Source organism: Coffea eugenioides, chromosome 11, assembly GCF_003713205.1.
Source record: "Coffea eugenioides isolate CCC68of chromosome 11, Ceug_1.0, whole genome shotgun sequence".
NCBI classification, from domain to species: Eukaryota; Viridiplantae; Streptophyta; class Magnoliopsida; order Gentianales; family Rubiaceae; genus Coffea; species Coffea eugenioides.
The window spans coordinates 42,977,896-42,993,959 of record NC_040045.1 but is presented as its reverse complement, the minus strand read 5'-3'; the positions used below and the strand labels follow the sequence as shown (position 1 = coordinate 42,993,959).

The window sequence follows — 16,064 nt, the reverse complement described above, 5'->3', positions numbered from 1 at the left end:
TGGTTTTTCTAGCGGATCTGTGCCAGAAACTTCTGCAAATAAAAACAGAATCCGCTTAACCAATCACCATCTCCAGAAGCTAAATCATTGCTGCATTTAGACCCAATCATTTATTTCCATCCAAATATCAGCATAAAAAGTACCAAGGACTGACGGGCTACAGAACCTAATACTTAGCATCATTCATGACTTAAACTAGTCTAACCCATGATAAATGGGAAAAGAACACTGGCAATGTTGTCAAGAGGAGGGAGGGAGGAAATGATGACCCGTTAAGATATTATAGTATCAAAATTCTTTAATCCTAATTGCATCATGAGGCACATCATAGGCAACCTTTGGCCTTGATTTCTTCACACCAGCTGTGAACCAAAGTTTATCTGATTTGTAGCCCTCAACAGCTATATTTGTCACCTTAACCCACACCACCACTTTTGTCTTCATTCCTTCGATGCCCATTAGTTTACCCCTCGTGAGGATGCCTTTCACCCTTGGGGCATACCTTATCACAGAGGAGTCCTTGAAGCTCACTTCGCATGCTGTTGGCAAGTAAATAGTCAGCTTGGACTTCGACTCATCAAATTCATAGCTTGATATATTCTGAGGAAACAGACCGGGTGGTAAGTTGTATTCTCGAAGAAGATCTGGCAAGCTTTTCAGAGGCTTTCCTACAGAGAAGAAGAACAAAACTGAGTTTTGACCATCTTCAAACATATTACAATGATTTGTACAATATTTTACTGGCAAGACAAGTATTTAAAGTACTTGCAGCACTGCAGATACAACGTTGCATGAATGATAACTAAGGATGGTTAAATTTTACGAGGAAGAGGAAAGAACACAGAGCAAATCCATTTATAGACCAAAGATCGGCAATCAAATGGAAGAGGACTCCACTTAATCTTGAAGGGATCAAAGATGTCCAGAGAATCAACCAGAAAAGATCAAGACATCACTTCACTCCGTATCCGTATGCAGATCAAATGTAGCAACTATGCGCATGCATCCAGGTACTCAAAAGGAAATAAGTACACAAACTTATTGGTTTTAACGTGTTTCATCGCTGTTTCAACTTTTTGTTGCCACAGCAACCGATACAAAATAAATAGATTTACAAGCGTTCACCTTTTAGCTTGTTGAAAATCCATTTTGCCTTCTCTTCAACAGTACTTGAGAAAGTCTGCAACAAAGCTTCAGTAAGTTAATATAATAATTCTATCGCGTGCTTTCTATAAGATACTCAAAATGCAAGAAGCGTATCTTTTTAGTTGCATGATCAGCTACCAGTACTTTATATCCATCTTATAATGTTGGCCATCCTGAAGTAGCAAGGAAAAGCTTGTGTTTTTTGCTGAATAAAGAAACTATTTTTCTTATAGTATTAAATATCTATTAGAAGCATCAGAATCTCCAGACCTCCTCTATTGATCACCATGTCCCTTCTTCTAATTGTCGTCTTTTGTTAAGTTGGAACCCGTTTACATTCTTATCTGATTTCAAGTGCGTCAGACGCAAGAACTAAGAAAAAGGGCAGTGACAATGAATCAATTGAAGGCCAGAATGGAAATGACTTTCTTTACTGATTTTTTTCATGCTATGCTAACTAAAATAAAGCAGATAACATTTTGCAATCTGCATAAACTACTAACTATGGTCTTCAAGCCTTCAACCTCAAGGCTCTGGACGACTAAGATCTATTCCATTTCCCAGAAACAGTTCATTCAACCCTGCTGACTTGCTGACATTGTAGTTTGGCTCTCTCTAATAGGGATCAAATAAGCTGATTCAGTCATCTTTTATCAAGAAATCAAATAGCCACACCACTAAAGACAGCATAAAATTAAGTGGGCACAGCCCAAATAGACCAGAAATCAAACATCAGCAAAATTCCCAGAAAGACTAAAGCTTTACAGATAATCCCCATCCCAATAGCCAAAAAAGATTTTTAAAAAAAAAAAAATCAGAAGCAGAAGCCTAGAATGCATTAAAGGGGTTCTCTTGCATACAGTGAGATCTTCAGATATGTTGTTGAATTCTTCTTTGGCCTTCTTCGTAAGCCAAAAGCTTCCTGCTTTTATGCTTCCAACTTTAACCAGAGCTTTCTCCATTCTACAATGCTCACACTCAAAAAACCACACACTCTTTCTCAGAGGAATGTGGTGTGGGATTTCTACTTTTTATAGTGCTAATTGATCAATCAGAGAGGCTTGTTATTCCTCCTGTGCTAGTATTATATATCCCTGAGGAGCAAACCTTCCAAATGCGAGCATAGAGACAAATATGCAGCGGTCTAATCTAATCAGCAAGGGAAGCAGCTGCTCTGCTTGAAATCGGCGCTCACTTTACCCAATAAAAGGCGTTAAACAATGGTAAAGGGTATTAGTGGTATTCTATCTGCGGCCCACCGAGTAAGATTCCCAAAACAAAAAGACCTCTCACGATTTTGGATTGTAAAAATTATTACACTTTATTTACAGATACTGACTTATTTTCATTACCATCAATACATTTTTTATCTCACGTACGTTATATCAAAAAAAGTGCTACAGTACTTTTTTCACAAAATTATCTCAAATAATTTACAATTCAAACTATTACTATAATCTAAGAGTCAAAAATACTTATTTGTTCTTCTTAATTTAAGAATATGTTACTGAGAAAAAGACCGTACAATTTTTCAAAAATTATTAGTTTCATTCCAACAAATTATCAGTTTGTCTGTCAACTAAAAAAACTTAGGAAATAACATTTAGCAATATTTTTGCAAAATTAGATAATGCGGTGAACATCTTGGGATTGAAATTTCTCTCTTATAAATATTCTACACGTGTGCTAGTATATATTATGCTTCTTAAATAAATTATTTAGAGAAAGTCACTAGAATTTTTTTTTTTTCATAAGTCACTATTTTGTTCATACATACCAAGTCGACTAGCTATGAGAAGAACTCTGCAAGTAAAACTGAGGGTGATGGCTCTTTTTATTCTCGAAGAATAAGAAAAGAAAATGCATTTTGGTCAAAGTGATGAATGATGGGTGAAAATAGATAGTCAAATTTTCGCATTTTTTCCAGCTGGAAAGTTGGTTGTGAGGAATATATTCCACCGTCCACACACGCATTGATATCAAAATTCTCGCTGCACATGGTTGCACGGACAAAAGCCCAAGGGAAAAAGCGAGGGAATTTGGTGGTATTATTTTTCAAAGGGAAAATGACATGTTTCATCCTTCACATTTCACAAAAATATTTTTTTCGTCCCTCACTTTTAAAATGAAGCAATTTCATCCCTGACATTTAAAAATTAAAGCTATTACATCCCTGAACCTAATTTTCAATCTGAATCAAACCATCCAATAATCCAATAATAAATTTCGGAGATAGAATTGATAGGTCACTCGGTCAATTTCATCATATTCACATGACATTTATCAAACCAAAAAAATAAATATTATAACATAAAGGCCATTATTTGTTTTGGAATAGTCGGGTTTTTCTTTTGGGTAAATCTTTTCATGCACCGTTAGTATATTCGCTTGCGAGTCTAAATGTGTATCATAAATACAAAATGTGGTGTTTAAATTTAAATTGAAACGATATGGTAGGTACATAAAACTATCAGTGTATACAATGACAATGTAGGAATTCAAGTTGAGTTATATTCAAGTTGAGTTAACCAAGTGATCTACCAATTATACCTCCAAAATTTGTAATCAGGTTGATAGGTGGTTTGATTCAGATTGAAAATTGGGTTCAAGGATGTAATAGCTTTAATTTTTAAATGTCAGGGACGAAATTGCTTCATTTTAAAAGTGAGGGACGAAAAGAATATTTTTGTGAAATGTAAGGGATGAAACATGTCATTTTCCCTTTTTCAAATGCTATAGAGACTTTCCTTTCTTCTTTTTTTTTTTTAATTATCTAAATCCTACGGCTACAACCCTCCCTATTTTCATTTCACTAGGAAAGATCAAAAAAGTTTTGAGAAAGTCTACGCGATTTATGAAAAAAAATCGTATAATATATGAAGTTATACGTCCCATAAATTTTATGAAAAGCTCGTTGTTATTCTCTCCTTACTTCCTAAGTTTCGTCCCTCTCCTGCTTTAAAAAAAAAATAAAAGAAAAAAAATTATGAAAAGCTAACTTGTTCAGTGTACTGATTTATTTTATGAATTGTTGAATGTTGGGACAAGTTTTTGAGGCTTTGTGAACACAGGTAGCAGTTCTCTCTAGTTGTCGAATTTAAATGGGTTTTGCTAATTTGGAAGGACCAGGACCAATTGCTAAACTCCGAAAGTCCAGCCCTATATCCTTGATGCCCATAAGGAAACTACTGGGCTTTGTATTTCCCAATTGGGCCATTTCTGTGTTTAGTGTCCCCAATTTTGTTCTGTCGGTGGCAGGAACTAGGAGCAATTCCAATTGTTTTCAATTTTTCAAATGTGATGAGAAGTTTTACTCGTATGGTTCTAGTGCAAAGTTTATGGTTAATCTAGTCTGTGTGAGAGATTTCTCTATTTCGTGTTCAGTCAAGTGAGGGATGGTGGTTGAGTTGTAAAATGGCAAAATTTGCCAAAAAAATAAAAAGAGTTTATATGGGATGATAAAAAAAAAAAAATGGGGGGTTGCAGTATACCATATTCACATAAACATTCAAGTACACAAACACTAACTTGAATTGGTGTTGCTGGCACCGACGTTTCAGAACTTTCAAAATGACGAAATATAACAGATTAACATTATTATCTTCTCTTTTGGGAGCAACATAATCACGAGTCTTGGAACCCGTTTGGATTGCTATTCTTTGGAATTCTTACAGAAAAAATGTACGATAGTGATTTGATGTGTTTAAGATAGAAAAATAAGGAGGACCACAGGGAGAGTATTGTAATCTACTCTACCTGCTATTTATGTTCAATCGCAGGAAGCAAAATATCTCTGGAAGGAACACATATTCTATGCTGAATCCATAGGCAGATAATTTTCGAAAGAACTCTAAAAGAGTGCTACTGATTCTTTCTTTTTTTTTTTTTGTTATCGCAACGATAACATTTTTATAATATACAATATCCTATTTTAGGGGAGGGAGAGACTAACCGATCGAAAATACTATTGAGGAAGCTACTAAAAGTGACATATCACAAATAGTGACCCACCCACAACCACAACCAAAACTTGATGTCTTGATAGTGACCAAGAAATCAAATGACCGTTGGCTTTTAATACCACTTGCTTGCCCCTGAACTGAATTTACCATCACTCAGTTGACATTTTTATATTGTCCACGATAACAAATGTTTTAGCTGAATTAAATGGGAAAAAATAAGATTAAAATATATTACAATAGCAATAAAAATATCTCGTCAAACGATAAAAAGAAAAAAGTTTGGAATTGATTCTCATATTTAAGAGATAAATTATGCAAAGACCATGATTTTTGCTCCTATGTTTTGGTGACTCATGTCATAAATTCATGATTGAGCTTTTTATGCATTTCCACAAGTTAAGATCTAGATTCAAATCAATGGAATATGAAAATTTCATGCTCACTTTAGAATGAAGGTTTTGATGAATTCTCCTAGTATAAAGAGATAGATCTCCCTTGAAGAAAAAGGAAAAAAAAAAGATTTGACCTCTAGAAAAATAAATAAAAAAAAAACTGCGCAGTACACAACAAAAAATGGGTCCGCACGATGTGAACTATCGCATGTGGCGTTCTGAAAATTGCATCATACCTAACAAAATCATACCTAAGACTCGGCATCATACAACAGTAGTAGATAGATCGGACTGATCTGATTGCGCCAATCAACCATTTTGTATTGTCCCTACATCATCGAAACTGCTGTCACTGTCATTGATCAATTCCATCCCCAAAAGGCATATCTTTAGTTGCACAATGCAACACCCAACAAAACCCAAAAATGAACCCAAGTGGAAGTTGGGGGAAAAAAAAAATAGAGGGATTATTACCCGGTATATTTTTGCTTGGGCAGGATTATTACCTAAGAAAGATTAAGTCACTAAAGAAGACATTCCCTAATAATGTCCTTTCAAGAAACAAATACCATGAGTTGAAATGGCCATAGAACCAATTCAGGCCAGATAAGTTGACCGCTAGACTTTCCTTAAATGTAGGTTAAGAAATCAAATCCCTGATAATGTCCTTTAAGAAACAATTACCATGAGTTGAAACAATCATAAAACCAACTTAGGTCACCTGAGTTGGTCACTAGTTCCTCTTTAAATATAGGTCAAGAAATCAAATTTTTAGCTCGTATTTTTATCCAATTTTTTTTTTAAAAAAAAAATTGGACCAAAGGTTGCACGAATCACCCATCTGATTCAGTGGTTGTCCATTTCCTTTCGAATTCCCATTGACACCTCTTAGCGTAAAGTAGGAGATGGAATAAAATAAAAATTACCATGTCGACGAAATAAAGGTTGAAATGGCCAAAAAAAATCCTTTCTTTTTTTACTTTTCAAACCCAATGCTAACACGTGACAAGACAAATTAGCCTTCTTTCATGGCATGAAGTACATCATCTTTTCATTCCTTCTAGTCCATCTAATGATTCATGGGTACTAGACAGATGTTTGTTTGGGTTTTATCACCAAGATCAAATAATAGTGAACAAAATGCTAGGTCTCTGTTATTTTTGTCCAGAACAGACGAATCTGCAGAGTTACGGTTTGCTTAATTAAGTGGGACTTTCCGAGAAAAAAAGGTGTGGGTAAAGCAGATGGCATTAGATCTTTGGGAGTAGTGAGGGATCAAAGGAACAGGACAGCCCCAGAGGACAGACAGATTGGCGTTTTTGGAATTATGATGGTCAATGTTGGGGACCACATTGGAATGGTAATGTGCAAGGACATTATTGTCATGGGGCATTTTAAGGGCAATTTTGTTGATTGAGCGAGAACAAGGGTGTTTTTGTTGCCGGGAAGGAAATGCCATTTTGGAAGCCCAAGACGTAATCGACATTGGGATTTGCGAGAGAAAAGCCACGAAGGCGGAGATCGGGAATTTTGGCCGTTAGCACGGCTGTGCGAAAGATACGTACGGACAATATCAGATTCCGGGGAACTTCGAATTTACGATCTTAACCTTCCCAACACTTCATTTAGAAATTCTCACACATGGCTGGGAATTTCCATTTTGTATTACGTTACAAGTCACAAGCTGTTCCAACGGATTTCCTTTCTATCTTTGTATGAGATAAAGATTTAGACTCCATTTCGATAGTGAGTTTTTGGATTTTTTTTTTTTTGGGTAGAAAACTATATACTACGGTGATGTATGTGAAATAAAAAATAATTAAAATATGTGTCTAGAGAATTTTTTTTTAAAATGAAAACTTACAATCCAAACAATGCCATTCCTTGTGTAAGTTCTAATTCAAAAGGCAAATGATATATTCACAGCACTTTTTTATTTATTTATTTAAACTTCCATAGCAAATTTCCACCAAATTAACAATTATGCCTTCCAATAGTCAAATGTTGAATGCGCTCTGAAATAGGTAAATTTGTTATTTCAAACAAAATTGGCTGTGGCATTAAAAAGTGGACAAAAATCCTCAAAAGAAGAATTAGACAAAGATAAATATCATTGCGTGCATTCGCATAATAAATTTGAGAAAGTGTCTAATTATAAAGGAACAATAAAATGGTAATGTAAGCATTCACATAATAATTTTTTTTTAAAAAAAAACTCAAATTCTTTTACTCCTCCAATTGGTCGTATTAAAATTGCTTAAGACGTAATTGTCTGCACAAATCTTTTATCTCTAATGTTTATCACAAAGTAACTTTTGGGAGATTATGACATGAAAATTTTTCTTACCAATTTTTTTTAAAATTATTTCAGGTACAAAAGATATGAGATTTAAGAAGTGGGAAGGGACAATTAGCTTTATGGAATATCAGGCGACGTCTAGAAGAATTCTCAATTTCAAAAAGTTTGGTTGACTTAAAAGGCAGAAATTCGGTCGAGGAAATTTGTGAGAAATGCGGGCACGAAAATATTTGGAAATTTAGGGTCTTTACAATAGGAAACATAACACGACGTTACGGGACAAACCGTATTGATTGAAGCCTTGAAAAAAATATTGGGTTGGCAAAATCCCATTCGAAGACTCTCCTCCTCCGTCTGCGCCGAACCCGTACTCCCAAAAGCCCCAAAACAAGGTAAGAAGAAAAAATAATCCATTTGGATTAGCTTTTTTTTTTTTGTGTTTTTAAAAAATTTTACTTTAGTAGAGTTTTTATAGTAGTATATTTTGGGATATTTTGAAATATTTAAGAGTAGAAGAGTTTTTAGAATATTTTTTAGGATATTTTTTAAACATTAAAAATGATATAAACTATTTTTTAGAGTAATTTTTGGATGGGACTGTTTTTCAAAAACTAATTTTTTAAGTACAATAAAATTTTTTAAAAAGTACTCTAAAAGGTAATCTAAAAATTAGTTTAAATTTTTAAAAAATATCTCAAAATATATTTTAGAAACTCTTCTACTCTTAAATATTTCAAAATATTTTCTGAAAATATCCAAAAATATAATTTAAAAACTCTGCTACAGTAAATTTTTTTAAAAACACTCCTAAAAACAGCTAATTCAAACGGAGCAATAGTATTTGAAAAGCTCAGTAATCCAAATAGTGCCCTTGTTGTTCATTCGAGGATATGTTCGGTTTTAATTTATGTGGTGGAGTTTTAATGAAATAAAAAGAGATGGCAGTCAATTTGACGCATTCTCAACGCGCTGACAAAAGCATTTAATGGAACGTGAAGAACGAGATTTCATGACTTAAATTCGAGGCTGACATGATGAGGCTTGGTTGCCTTATATTTCCTTTCAACAATTCTTTTTTGGGATACAGCTACAAAAAAGAAAATGTGGGAAGATACACTTCAGAATACGGTGCAAGCCGTTCAACTATACGCACAGCTATTTCAAATGAAGCAAGAACGTAGCTGTTCGCTTCAGAAGATCCCAATCTACAGCAACACCTTTGGATTCCCTTGCATGCTAACGCCTATCTTACTGACTTGTTTGGATTGTGATTTTTTTACAGAAAAATTTTTATGTTTCTATGAATACATTTTCTATGCAGGACAAAAGAAATAGTCGTTAACCACTTTTTTTTTTTTTTTTGCAGGAGCTTATGTAACTAGGTTAATCTAACGTTATCAATTCACGTACTCATGTGATGCAGCTATAGATGCCATATACGGCATTGATAATGTGGTTAGGTTTGATTCAATTTCCTTCTCGATGGCTTTAACCTGTGAAATTACAAGTAAAACGTATTATCAACTGGCTTCGTTAGCATTGTTCGGTTCAATTCAGTTATCGATAAGTAAGCATGTATTTCTTCAAGGACAACCAATTAAGTAGATTCATCTGACCCTCATTTTGTATTCCAAATTGCAACTATAGTAAAACCATTAAGATGTGATTAATATGGTGGTAAAATAGGGAGTGGGCCAACCAAGTATAATGTACTCCATAGAATTAATCTTTTTTTAATACCATATATAGAAGCTAACATGACTGGTTTGGGCTTGGGCCATATAGAGAAGCTAACATACTAACAATCCAACACGAATATTTGGACAGAAGTGAGTCCAATGTCCATACGATACGCATGCATCTTTCTTGCGCGTGTCATCATCCATCAATATATACCGGCGGCCAGGATCTTTTGTCAGATGTGAAATTGTTGCAAAATTGCAGAATAGGAGAATGTGGGACGACATGACAAATATTAATTGTTAATCAATAATTTTCTCTCAAAAATTTTACGTGAAAATACTTTTTAGTTAGTTATTATTATATAATTCACCCAAAGCCCCAAAAAAAAGTTACTAGTATCTTACTAATTCCTCGGAAAAGAGGTAGATTTGAGCACTCAAATATCTTAGTGGCAAAGAAAGGGATGAATACTACCAACGTGGAATACAGAACTAACAAAATATGATCTTATAAAAAAGTGCGGTTCAACATGATATTATATGAGATTTACCGAATTTTAATTTTGTAATAAGGAATTTTTTTCTCGAAGACAACAACTGTTGTATCTATCTATCTTAGACTATACGGGAGGGAGAGTCTAAAGAGGCTGTGTTTGGGGCTAGCAGATACAAAGACCAAATGAGTGCTTTGACGCAATCTTTGATTTTTTTTTGCTGTAAGTGGGATTTAAACCCCCACCTATAATCCAACGAGGGACTTAAGACACTCCCTGGTGGCCAGAGAGCCAAGCTCAGTGGTTTTGTAATAAGGAATTGAAAATGGGTTAGCTTTAATTGTGATTCACTCAACCGGATTGTTTCCCTTCTTCCTTTTTTTTAGGAAAGTACCCAAGGGAGCTTTGTGCCTTTACAGATGCCACTGCACTTTTGGCCCCCATAATAATACGACTCCGAATAGTTAATCATGCAAAAGTAGTTTAAAAGATTCTTGATTTCCCTCTCCCTTTTTTCTGAAAATTGAAAAAAGAAGTCAGAAAATCAAAACCCTTCTCTAAATATAAGTGATCATTACTAGCAAGATGATGCTTTTCTTCTCTAATGATGGCCCATTCAATCTACAATATTCTTCTTTTTCTTTCTTTTTTTTTTTTTGGGTTTTTTTGAAGTGGAAACATATAGGGGTATTTTGCTTTTGTTTCTTGTTGGAGATTCTCTTTTACTTCTACGTGTGACATATTGACCAAGAAGTTTATGGTTCCTGGTGCTTGAAAAGGATTTAGGACGCCAAATATCCAACCACATATGGGAATGCTGAATAGGGCTTTTAGGATGAAAAATCTCCTTTTTTTTTTTTCTAGAGATTACAACATATGGCATTGAAAAAAAAGAAAGAAAGAAAGAACATTAATTATTGTCTTTTTAAAAGTCTTCTTTTCCATCTAATCTAACTAGAGGAGAAAAAAAAAAAAAAGATCTAAAGACTTCATTAAATGGAAAAATCCGAGATCAAACCATGAGATAGAGTCCAGAGTAATCAATTAATAATGAAAGACTTAGCTCACCATACACTCAGGAGGGGCCCTTAGTAAAATCTTCCACTAGTTGGAAAGTTTCACACATTTTCCATGACAATGACAATGGATTTATTAGGGACCACGTTCGGGTCTTAGTTCACAAAGGGAATAATTTAATCACTAAACGGAAAAACAAATAATCTAATCCAAGATTGATTAAGCTTAATTGACCCGCAATCCATCCCATCTGTGAAAGTTTTTAAGATTTGGGATTGGTAAGCTGATAATGACAAGTGCTCTTATATCTATCATACCAACATTGTAAATCGTCATTAAGTAATGCTGCTAAAAATTGAATACCACTACAACCACTTTTTTTAATATCTGGGACATCCCACAATGAGTCAAGATGATACCGCATTTTCTTGATGATTTTACAATGAATGGCTGTGGTGGCGATCTCTTTTTTTGTTTTTTGTTTTTTGGTCTCTTTAATTTCAATACGAGGGAATTCATCTTGTCTTTTAATTATTTAATATGAGAATTCTTTTTTTATAACATATAGTGCATAGATATTTCAACCTATCATTTTCAATTACGAAAAAGAACCAGACCCTGCTTTATTTATGATTCCTGAATCGTGGAAAGAGTTTCATCTTTCCAACTAAGGCAAAAAAAAAAAAATAGAGGAAAAAAGAATCCAAAAAAAGTAGAGTTTGGTAAGCATATGGCTCAGATTAATTAAATCCCACTATAAAACAAGAATAGTAAATGAAAAATTAAGTGGCAAAAAAGTAGAAACCATCGGAATCTGCATAAATGCTTCCGCCACATGAGAACAAGTTTGATGGGGAAATATGGATACCTAATGTTGTGACATGTGATAGGTAATAACACCAAAATGCCGGTCCATTTTCTAGAGTTTCCAAGCCAGTCGCCAGATGGACACAATTAGGAGGAAAGGAAAAAAATTGAAATTCTACCCATGATTTTCCAATACCAACTGCTGTCACAACAGAGACTGCTTGACTATTTGATTGTCAAATTCTGCGGTAATCCGAAGGCCTTGTTTGAACCACCCAGCTTTGAAGCCTGTCTTTCGACCGTAGCGGGTCGAGGATTCGAATCTCACCTATAGTGAAAAAAATTTAAAAGAGTTGTCAGAACACCTCTTTGATCTAATCGAATTCATAAACCTAGTCGAATTGGTAAATTTGATAGCCACTTATACAGCATTTTTAGGCTCCCCTCATTGTAGAATACGATAAATTAGGTTATACAAATGTTATTGTTGCATTTAAAAAAAAAAGAAAAAGAAAAAGAAGAAGGCCTTGTGAATTAAAAAAGAATAATAATAATATTCGTTAGTCAATTAGAGGTTTCACACAAACTCCATGTTATTATCGGCATTGACCGTGTTTGTTACATCTTTGAAAATGTGAAAATTACACTTTTAAGAAAGTCTTAGCTCCAAAGCAAAAAAATCAAACCAGTTTGGCCCATCAGACATATGCACTCCCTTTCCAGTATTCCCCGGAATCTTTTAGTCAATCATTCAGAGTTGCACAAGTCACCTAGTAAATAGTTTGGAAAATGGGCACAATTGACCGCGGGTAAATTTAATTTGCGCAACCAATTGGGCCAAGTATTTATTTATTTTTAAATTTTTTTCACGTGACACCATATACATAAGCAGGTTCGGTTTAGATGCGTGCCACGTATATAATATTTAGAGTTCAAATTCAAAATTTATACATATATCTCACAGGCTCGATAGTATATACATTATGACTGTACGAACGGGTGCTTTATTTTCTGTCGTCAATAAATAAACTTCATTGGCTTATAAACTCATACCGCATTCAATTCATACGCACAAAGCAAGAATATTACATTTACTTCTTTCACAGGCCCATACAAAGAAACCCCCCTTTTTTTTTTCTCTACATTTCCCTTGTGAAATTAATGCGCCAAAACTTTTCTTTCTTCCCCAGAAAAGTAATTAATTTAGGTTAAATACTTTTGCAATAGTCCATCTCCTTTGTGCAGCAGGTTGTATTTGGAGATGAATTCTGGTTTGGGTTAAATTCCCCCTCACTTGGTACCCGACCCGTTTCCCCGTATCACTGTCTGGACACAGCTATACTGGCCCAGGCCCCAAGCCAAATATCATAAGCAGTTTCCCCATCTGTTCCTCGATAAATAAAAGAGATAGGGAGTAAATCATTGCCTAAAAGAAGCAAATTGGACAAAAGCCAATTGAATCAAAACACTTATTACCCCAATAAAGTGCAATTATTGGAGCAAACATATGAAGATCTGCCATAAATTAATGAAAAAAGCAGTTACTTTTTTGGCGTAATTTGTAAAATTTGAGTTCTTAACATTTTTTTAATTTCCTCATGAGACAAGTTAAAGTGAAGACGTTATGTACACCTGTCCTACTTTTTGTCAGCTGTTGTGGGAATATCTTCTATCTATCTCTAATTAGGTAAAGATATCAAAGCAAAACTTGAATTATGGCCAACGTTTTTATAGCAATCTCTGTATGTGGAAAACAAACAAACTTAACTATTCAAATAATTTGTGGCAGAGACATGCGAATTATTGACACAAATTTATCTGCTTGCATTATAAACACAATTTTCAACTATTTTTTTTATCTCACGTACATCACATAAAAAAAAATATGTTTTTCATAGCGTACGCAAGGAATGAGGGAGACAAGGGTTGTTGGTTGGGTGAATGATGAAGTCATTGGCTGAAGCAACAATGGAAGCGCCTTTCGGAGAGATAATTCTCGTTGGAGCTGAAATTTAAGGAACAAACAACCTTGTTAGATCTTTCCATACAGGAGCTTCAGTTCCTGTTACTTGACCAAAAATATCAAGATCTAATTTAATCGCCACAATTTTCCATTCTTGACCTTTTGTAAGCTTCCTCTTTTCAGTCTTGAATTTCATGAGAATTTAGAAAGGGAATTTGAACTTATAGGGATTCAATTAAAAAAAAGAAGAAGAACAAGCATTTGTTGAGATGTATTCACATCTGAGTTTCTTTTGCCCATCATTTGTTTGCAAATTTCTAGAAGATGACCCCAAAAGTAAAATGTGTTTGAGCTTGATTAATGTTGATAGATAGCTACTATAAATGAAATTCTCTCTTTGTAGTGAGAAGATAAAGGTGGCAAATAAAACCGGAGAGAGAGAGCATGGTGGATAAGTGTTTGAAATAGGACAAAACAGTGCTAATTATCGATGCAAGAAGTTTTTTTTAGTGTATTTCCTAGTTCCTATCATAACTGCACAAATTCCAGATTTATCTACCCCACACTCGCACGCGATCATCCGTCCCACGAATTTCGACCAAGGAATTTCGAGATCCAAATGTTGAATATCCTTTCCCACGCCCGGCGGGACACTTGCTAAGATAGATTTAGGAATTAATTTTTTTTCTTAAAATTGTGAAAACCACTTAGGGAAGGCATTCAAATACAAGGGACGAATAAATGCGAACGTGCATTCACATAATAATAAGTTAAGTATAATTTAAACAGTTTGGGTAAAATGCACGTCATTCACACGCGCCGCCGCGATGAGAGAGAGATGGCTCATGTGCTCATTTTTTTAGAAAGAGTTTTTTTTATTGTTTCATGTATTTATATACTTTCCCTATTTAATCTTGCCTATCCTCCATTATATTTATTTCCTTTTCCTAATCAACCTGATATTTTCAAAACTATACTTAACACCTAAAATATATCTTAACGTGTGCCTTACAGACACCTACAATTAAATTAATATGAGTACCTGTGTATTTATATATATATATATATATGGTAATTTAGGTGTGATTTACTCTTTCACTAACTAAACATTATTATTAATGATGTGTGATAGTACTAATAAAAAGAAATGTGATTGCAATGAATCGGTTGTCCCATGTAAAAGTTGGAGAGTGGTACTAATTGGAAGTAGTACGTACTACAGAACTGATACAAAGGAGAAAGGATGCAAAGTTTTAATGAGCCGCACTAACACTAAAAACGTATGTGGTGTTGATGTGCTGCAGAGGAAGCCACGTGTACCCTAGAGTCTATCTGATGATAATAGGTAGGTAAGTAAGTGAATAAGTAGGAGGGAGTATATCATACTATTATGCTTTTTGCACAGTTATGTACAAACATCAAATCTGCACAAATTACACACTTTTTCCTCTGTACGAAACAGAGCCATTAGCCAATCCCAAATTGGGCAATCAACAATGGAGTCAGAAGCGGCATCTTTCCGGTCCCATTCTTGTAAATTTAACCAACTCAAAGACTTGTCCCGTAAGCCTAACAACCCTAAAATTTCGACCAAAATAAACCTCATCATCATCCTTCATTACACATGCGGGGCCAACCTTTTTTCTGTCTGAGGTATTTTTAGCCAGTAAAACACACACACATGTAAGTAAGCCCGTATGATAGACTTTTTTTTTTTTTTTTTTTTTTGTCGAAACGATAGATGTCCTATAATCTAATCTAGCCTAGTCTAAGGGGAAGGGGAGGGGGTTCGATGTGAGTACAGACTCCATCGATAAAGGTCAATTAAGACCGCCACAATTTGTGACAAATTTGTGGGAGGCAGGGATTGAACTCCTGACCTTCAGCATCACCTTTAATGGTGATGACCACTGGACCAAATGGCTAGTGGCAGCCGGTATGATAGACTTGATAGTGCTACATTTTTATTACTGTACTTATTATCTATCTATTATTATTGTATTTTCACTACTACAGTCTAGTTTTCAAGATCAACAAGAAAAAAAGAAGAAAATATTTAGGTAAGATTCGTCTATTATTTATCCATAAGACTTGTAGGAGTAGTATCCCAAAACAGGAAAAAGAAAGGCCATTTACGCGGTACTCCATAAAAACAGAAGGCTGCAAGAAGTTTTTCCTTTTTTTTTTTTCTTCTTATCTAGAAAGGAAAGGACAAAGAGGGAAACTCGAGAAATGTCATGAGTATCAACCGTTGATTCTGAAAAAGCATACAGTAGTGATAGCAGTAGTGGTGTATTCTGCC

General features: G+C 34.6%; 1 protein-coding gene across 1 annotated transcript; it reads right to left on the bottom strand.

Annotated features, from left to right (window-relative positions):
• Window positions 1-55: 55 nt before the first annotated feature.
• Window positions 56-2,314, bottom strand: LOC113753012 (uncharacterized protein At5g01610). The gene is made up of 3 exons (XM_027297085.1): window positions 2,007-2,314; window positions 1,126-1,180; window positions 56-668 (listed from the first exon to the last, which is right to left on the bottom strand). The coding sequence occupies exons 1-3, from the start codon at window positions 2,106-2,108 to the stop codon at window positions 289-291; spliced, it is 537 nt and encodes a 178-aa protein (XP_027152886.1). The 5' UTR covers window positions 2,109-2,314; the 3' UTR covers window positions 56-288.
• Window positions 2,315-16,064: the final 13,750 nt, after the last annotated feature.

Bases quoted from the DNA above. Each gene is read 5' to 3' on its own strand.
- LOC113753012 (XM_027297085.1), bottom strand. From the start codon at position 2,108: ATGGAGAAAGCTCTGGTTAAAGTTGGAAGCATAAAAGCAGGAAGCTTT. The intron at 1,181-2,006 runs GTATGCAAGAGA...GCTTTGTTGCAG, and splicing joins ACATATCTGAAGATCTCACT to ACTTTCTCAAGTACTGTTGA. The intron at 669-1,125 runs GTGAACGCTTGT...TCTTCTCTGTAG, and splicing joins GATTTTCAACAAGCTAAAAG to GAAAGCCTCTGAAAAGCTTG.